Raw genomic sequence first — 7869 nt, 5'->3', positions numbered from 1 at the left:
TCTTTCAATCACCATTGTTTCCTATGATATGGTCCACTTGAGTTTGAATTTGCTTCATTTTTTTGGATGATATCCTAAAATGGTATGGAAAATGATTGAACATTATGGATGTAGAGTATATACATCAAGATAAGCCCCATGGCAAGGGCTGCATCTTCTTAGGTGAGGCCCGGCACAACCTACACTAATAGGATGGTTAAACCAACTTAACAAGGATTGTTTGGCACTATGGATTTTGAGGAATTTGATGGGATTTCAAATTCCTTTTTTGTTTGGCACCTTAAAGCGGTTGGGCATTTCAAATCCCCTCAAATAGGGTTTAAAATTCAAAGTGTAAGCTAGGAATACATCTTAAAATTCTCTCACGAGTCACATGTGTAGCGTGTGTAGTTAGTTTACCACTTTAATAGGCACATGACCCGACTCGCCGAGGATATTCCAAAACAATCGTATTATCAACTGCATCACTAAAATTACATGAGTAGAAATTTTGACTAAAATATATGTTTTAATAGACTTATTAAATTCATTGTATCAAAAATTTACATACATATACTAATTAGAATTATTTAATTTGATTTAGTATATAAATTCAAACCCTTTTAAATTTATTATGAATAGAATCCACGGTGCCAAATACATAGAAGGATTCTAAAAATCCTAAGGTATTTCAAATCAGGAATTTAAAATCCATGGCGCCAAACCAGGCTAGGATTTTGATCCACAGTTGTGTAAAATGCTCTAGTCCTGGGTATGAAGCTCAGAAAAATGACGCGGATTTCGTCCTTTCCCCATGGTAATCCATGGGGCAGGGCTCCATGGGGCCCACCGCAATGTATGAGCCAAAAACGAGTTAGGTATAGAGCTTAAGCGGACCACAAAGTGGGGTTGAACGTCCACCATTAAAAACTTATTGGGAGTTCGGAGAAGTTTCGGATCAAGCTAATATTTGTTTTTTCACTTCATCCAAATCTACTTATGAATATGTTAGATGGTAAAAAACATCCTTAGAATGGTTTCAACGGTGGGTTCCATTATAACTGCAGCTTACTTTGGTGTGGTCCACCGGAGCTGTCGACCTGCTTCATTTTTACGATGATACCTTACAATGATACGAGAAAGGCGATGAACTGCGTAGATAAAACATTTACATCACGGTGGGCCCCACGTAGCCCTACCTGTACGGATTACTGTCCGGGCGGGGTAGGACGCAATCCGCGTCCTAGGAAAAAACCTCAATTTCATTCGGTTCCACGGAGCAGCGTAAAGCAAGGAGAGAGAGAGGAGAGAGATGGCAGCATTGAGAGCGGCGGTGTCTGGCCGTATTGGTATCACCAGACGCGTCTTCTCGACATTTCCCTTCTCATCTCCAGCTCCAGCTGCAACTCCTCAGCCCGCTGCCGAACCTTCCACCAATCTCTTCGTTTCAGGCAATCTCTCTCTCTCTCACTCACTCACACACATCTCTGCCCGCTTGTTTGCATGGGGCCAATCTATCAGGACAGTACCAGACGGTCCTGATGCACACGGCAGTGTGATAGATCACTGCCGGGTCCGGACGAGCAAAATCAAGACTTTGATGAGGTTGGGTTTCATCGTGTCAAAATCCTACCTATATTACACGTGTTAGCTTCCCGCCTGCTTGTTTGCAGGGGTTGATCCATCAGAACAGTCCTACACGGTCCAGATGCACGCGGTAGTGTGATAGGTCACTGCCGGGCCCGACAAGAAAAAACCAGACTTTGAAGAGGCTGGATTTCATCATCTCAATATCGTACCATAGATTACATGCGTCAGCCGACTGTCTGCTTGTTTTCACTGTCCAATCCATCAGGACAGTTCGAAACGGTCCTGATGCATATGGCATGGTGATAGGTCATTGCCAGGCCCTGACAACCAAAATCAAGACTTTGAAGAGGCTGGATTTCCTAGCATGAATCTGGGTCGTTCATCTGTTGGGTTCAAGATCATTCTGATTGGAGGATGCCCTCTGTAATACCGGTTCTAAATCCCAGTGATCGACCATGATTCATTGACCCAAAACAGGCCTGGTAGGGATGAACCCGATTCGGCCAGTTTGAGACCTAACCAGGGTTGACTCGGATGAGCTGACTTGTTCTTTCAATATTTAAAACCGCGCATTGGACCAACCATAGGAAGCCAAAGTGGTTAATGGCCAATATTCTGAGTGGAGAAGTGGGAGATGTGAACTCTAGTCTTATCCAGTCGTTGATACTTTGAGCATGGTTTGTCTTAAAGGCCATTACGTAAAGGTAACGGTGGCAACCGTTACACATTACACGTTACGGAAAAAAAGAGAGTTGTAAAGGCTGTTACAACCCTAGTAATGGCCTGTTACGCCCCATAATGGTCTATTACGGGGTTGATACAAGTTCTTTGGTTTTTTTCTATAAAAATAAGAGACTATAATGGCCGTTACGAGGGACGTAATAGGCGTTACAACCCGTATCGTAAAGGTAATGGTGGTGACCGTTATGGCCACCATTGCCATTACGGAATACCCTAACTTTGAGTTATCTACCTTCCATGTGGCGCCCGCTAGATGGGATGTCCAATTTCAAAATGTACAGTGGGGATGGGTTGCTGTCCAACACGTCATTGTTTGCATTTCTCATGCAAACATGTCCATCAGTGATACACATTGTTTGAAGTATCCTCTATATTATCAAAATATCCCCGATATTATCCATATCTCCAGCTCGACGATACCGATAATATTGGTAGCATTAGATATGTATTGATATCGTCAATGTATCGCCAATATTTTCAACCTGTAAATTCCAAGTGACGCTTGTATCGTCAGTTTATTGACGATATTTCGAAATTTCACCAATGTATCGATATTGCTAAAAAATTTGCTATTAATAAAATTTCCATTTCAAATTTTTATAGGCGCATGGTTGTATGCAGTGTTAAATTTGTTGACGATAATACTATCATCACAACATGAGCGCCATTGATACCATAATCTTTTGTTTCTTTTCAATTGTTGACGATTTCTCGACGAAATATCTTGTGTTGTTGATATTCTAAAATATCGATGGATGGGATGGAAGTATGGATAGATAAATGGGATGGTTGGACTGATTTGTTGTAGATAGATGGGATAGTTGGACTGATTTGTTGTAGATAGATGGGATGGTTGGACTGATTTCTATCAACAACACATGCTTTTAGGCCCGCATTAAATGGAAACTTATTATGTATGCATTTTTATTTTTTTTTACAATTTTTTATTCCTAAATATGCAAATATATGTATTTTAGCATATCCTGAAGTTTCATTGAAAAATACCACAGTTTTTCCCATATTTCCCCAATGTTTATCCGCATTTCCTGTTATCGGTGATATTATCAACGATATAGATATTGTTTTCATATCCTCAGCCAACAAAACTTGTAGCAATACCGATACTTCAAACTCTGGTGATACAAACAAGATTTTGATTTATCTCCTCTAAGGACCCGACTTCAATGCTCCAAGGGAGCATGGAGGGCTGGTGTGCACATTATCTTTAACCATCTAAAGACAGCTGGTGCCTTGGTGGGATTATGAGCATTTCACAATTCAAAATGCATGTTGAGATCAATGTATTCCAAAGCAGTCACATAATGGTCATATATAATGGTAACGGTGGTAACTGTTATGCTTTATGGGGTCGTAAAGGTCGTAAGCTAGAACTGTGAAACATATCAGCCTATCACTACTTTGGGTCAATAGTGTCATATCATGGAACATACAAAATAAAGAAAATATATTGGTTTTAGTTTGTGTGTGTGTGTTTTGAGTCTTTTGACACTATTGATGGTTTTGTTTTGTTTTTTTCTCAAAATACTGATAATCTGATATGTTTCAACTGATTTCTGTAACATTGTTTATGAGATTATTTTAGTTAATTAACAATCTCTTCAAGTCTTCTTTTTGTTGTTTGGTTTCAACTAAGGAGGTCCTTCACTGTTCTCTTCACATTCATTACAGAATTGGTGAATTGAATGTTAGAGAGGGCAATAGAGAGGGTGTTTGTCAGATGCTTCAAGGTTGCGATAATCCCATCTCTAGTTTGTTATTGTTGCCTTAGTTTTTTGTTTTTTGTTTTTTATTTTTTGTGCTTGCTAACTTTAAGTTTTCATTGGATTTATTCAAATGTTTTTATGGATTTGGTTGGTAGTTAGGTATAGTCATTTGTTCCTAAGCTTGAGAATGATAGAAAACTTGCAAATGTATAGCAATGGTACTATAGGGGCATTTTCACACCAGGCTCCAGTGGGGGATGCGTGGGCACACTCAGGGTGGGTGGCCCATGTGATGTGGGTGGCTCGTGTGAGGTGAGACCCATGTGATGTGGGGCCCACGAGGGGGGTTTGGCTAAGGACCTAACCCATGGGAAGTGAGGCTTGGGCTAGGAGATAAATAGATTGATTTGCCATGCTCTATTAGTTTGAGGTTTTAGAGCAAATGGTTAGTTGTCCTGCGTCAAAAGTGGTATCAAAGCAAGAGATCTCGTTTTTGAGATTCCTCACTGGTAGTGATTAATACAGGTGCATTTGCACACTGGGCTCGAGTGGGGCGGCTTGCGTGAGGCGATGGCACACTCGGGATGGGCGGTCCGTGTGAGGCAAGACCTATGTGATGTGGGGCCCACGAGGGGGTTTGGCGGAGGGCCTGACCCATGTGAAGTGGGGCCTAGGATATGAGATAAAGGAATTGATACGCCACGCTTTATCAGTTCAAGCTTTTAAAGCAAGTGGTTAGTTGTCCTGTGTCAAATTGTTTTTCTATAGTGTGATCATTCTAGCAGGCATTTTCAAGTAATTAAGGTGATCATCTTTCCTATGGTAGGGGGCGTGATGTGTTCCCTTTTGGCCTTATCTCCAAGAATTTTGGCCTTTTGATTAGTACATATGTTACTCGACATGGATGTTAGTGTTGGTCATATGGGCATGGATCTACATGTTGCACTTGCTTGGTCCCTAACTTTAGGGCATCGGGGCAGTGTAGAGTATTAATTTTTTAGTATGACTATTTTATTTTGTTAGGACATTTTTAAAATTTTAATATTTTTAATGTATTTTTTAGTCTTAATAATTTTGGCAATCCCGAGATTTGAGAGCTTCTCACTGCTCCCAAGACCGGTGCTCACATCCTTTCTGAGAGGACGGATAGCATGGTCCATTTGAGCTCTGGTTTGGCCTTTATTTTGGGCCCACGTGATGAGGACATCACGCATACGCATGCCACCCCCTACGCACGTACGGAAGGAGAGGGAGGGCCCCACCGTCGATCTGGCTCGATGACGACGTCCAGGGAGGACTTCCAGTTAGAAGACGGAGTTTTGGTTCATTGGAGTGGGCCCGATAGTCAAGAAAAGCCCATCATGGGATCTCATGATCGTGGCCTACTAGTCGGATTGATTTCATATTTTAGGTTTTGATTATTTATGTTATTTAGAATATCATGAACGCTTTATATTTTTTTGATTAGTTTTTATTTTGGTTTACTTCATCGCCAAGTAATAAGTTGCGCACATGGCGCGAGTTTTGAGTTATAGGGTTTTCTTATAAATAGGCACCCCTTGTAGTTCTTTTGATTCATTGAAGTTAATTAAAAAATTCCTGCATTTTTTTTTCTGCTCTTTGAAATTCTGAGTTGTGAAAAATTCAAGTGGGTGCAAAGCCCTCCCTTCATCGAAGGGCTAACTACCGTGGTGCGAAGTCACATCTATCTTGATCCGTCATCATCTCATATCATCCATATTTCTCCCATTCTACAATCATCCTCGCATCAAATCCGTCTGTTTTGCAGCCGTTCATCTTCCTACAGTCAATTTTCAGAATCTGGCCCTGCATGAGGGCCGAAATTTCGACGAAGTACTGCGCCCCGACCGCATGTCGGAATGCCACGAGATTTGGAGGGTTTGTAGTCCCCCCTGACCAACTAGAGCCTAGAAGGCTGTTTTGGGATTCAAGCCCCCAGCGCATGTGCGAGCTATCGTTTGGTTAAGGTTTTCTTCCTATTTTTCTATTTTACACTAGTTTTTCATAACCCTAACCCTAGATTGTATTATCCCTAATTGATTTGCCCTTTTTCTCACCCTAGGGTTCCTTAAATCGAAATTGGGGAATTCCTTGGATTAGGGACTGATTGCTATGCATATGTAGTTGATTTCTACTTCCCTTTGAGCATTGTTTGGTCCATAATTTTACTGATCCAGTCCTAGCCTGTGTAGGCCTGGACCCGTGCAGATTCTCATTTACTTGAATGTTTGAACTTTTGTGTGGGATATGGAATTATTATGTGATCGTTTTGCATTAGTCTGATTTAAGCCTGAATTCTTGCATATCATATTTAAATTTCATATCCTGCATCACCACTGTCACGCCCCAAACCCAGAAATCGGGCTCACAAAATTCCCGATTACCGAATCTGGTTGTCGATGGAGATTATCGAGGCCGATTATCAATATCGATTATTGATACCAATTATGAGTATGTGACAGTATAGTATCATGATACCTACACCTTGGAGCCACCTTGTGTATATATTGGCTCATGGGAAAGTTCAGTTTATTGAGCGATAGAGATTGGTAGGGTACTATGCATATAGTGAAGGTGAAACTTTGTCCCACATCAGGAGCATCGTCCGATGTTGTGGTGGCTATAAGTTGGATTCCTTCTTTAACTATCGTGCCGCGTTTTAATCAGTGAGCTTCGACAAAGTAGTCTATATCACCCCTTACCGTTGATGGAAGGATATGCAGTATCAGGTTTAGAGTATTCTTTGTTTAGAGCTTATCTTGATATTTGGACTAGACCCGCCATCCTTTTGTGGACCCCCATCATTCGTATGTATGTTGTGATGGATGATTGATTAAAGCAGATGTCATTGGGCTGAGATATTTATGGGGTTCCTTATGAGACGGAGTTATCCCCACATGATCGCGGATATGTGCAGGTTCGATGCATGGCATAGATGAGGTTGATGGTATTCATTGCTCCTCAGGATTTGTATATTGCATTGCATCATCGGCATCTGATATTTGGTTCTCCATGATTCCGCATTTGCATCGAGAATTTTGTGAGCCCGGTTTCTGAGTTTGGGGCGTGACAGTCTGTCACGCCCCAAACTCAGAAATCGGATTCATAAGAATCCCGATCACCAAATCCGATGCCGACAGCCTTCGTAGTACCCCATTCTCGGCTCCTAACGCCCATATACCAAGTTCCGATCCTGAGATCCTACAAGGAGGATTTTTAACATCAATTTGTCTCATAAGAAGCATAACCATAAGTTTACCCAAATCACAAAAGCAACATCATCATGACATATCCACTAATATAATCATTTGAATACAATGCTGAAAGGGAAATACATATGTCAAAATCAAAGCTCTGGAAGTCAGCTATATGCTCCAAGCTCCACGCTGCTACGACCTAACGCCACCTGCACGCATTTATCGTGTATAAGCTTATAGAAAGCTTAGTGGGTGGTGAAAGTGTGTACATAAGATAAGTCCCAAGTAAGCAATATCAGAGTAATCAGAGTAAGCGGAAATACTGCAAGTCTACAAATCATTCAATATCAAAATACTGGCAAGATTATAAATTATACGATATCAGAATAATGCGAAAACATACTGATAGGCCCATAAATACCATCAGCCTTATCCAGGCTATGCGATGCAAAAATATAATAAACCAATATCATATCATATATCAAACCTACGCGTATCACGCGATCATGTGGGAATAATTCCGTCTCACAAGGAGTCCCATAAACATCTCAGCCCAATAGCGTCTGCTTTAATCAATCATCCATCACAACATGCATACGAATGATGGGGGTCCACAG

At 41.1% G+C, this 7869-nt stretch overlaps 1 protein-coding gene across 1 annotated transcript in view; it reads left to right on the top strand.

Moving 5' to 3' along the window:
• The first annotated feature begins 1216 nt into the window (after positions 1 to 1216).
• The window catches only part of LOC131221309 (organelle RRM domain-containing protein 2, mitochondrial-like), a 28226-nt gene continuing 21573 nt past the window's right edge, over positions 1217 to 7869 (top strand). The window contains exon 1 of the mRNA XM_058216518.1: positions 1217 to 1430. Within this exon, the coding sequence (XP_058072501.1) occupies positions 1292 to 1430 (139 nt within the window). The 5' untranslated portion in view covers positions 1217 to 1291. The remainder of the gene's footprint in view (positions 1431 to 7869) is intronic.

Source organism: Magnolia sinica, chromosome 12 (genome assembly GCF_029962835.1).
Source record: "Magnolia sinica isolate HGM2019 chromosome 12, MsV1, whole genome shotgun sequence".
Classification (NCBI taxonomy): Eukaryota; Viridiplantae; Streptophyta; class Magnoliopsida; order Magnoliales; family Magnoliaceae; genus Magnolia; species Magnolia sinica.
The sequence above is the reverse complement of the archived record's forward strand: the minus strand, read 5'-3'. Positions and strand labels throughout refer to the sequence as shown.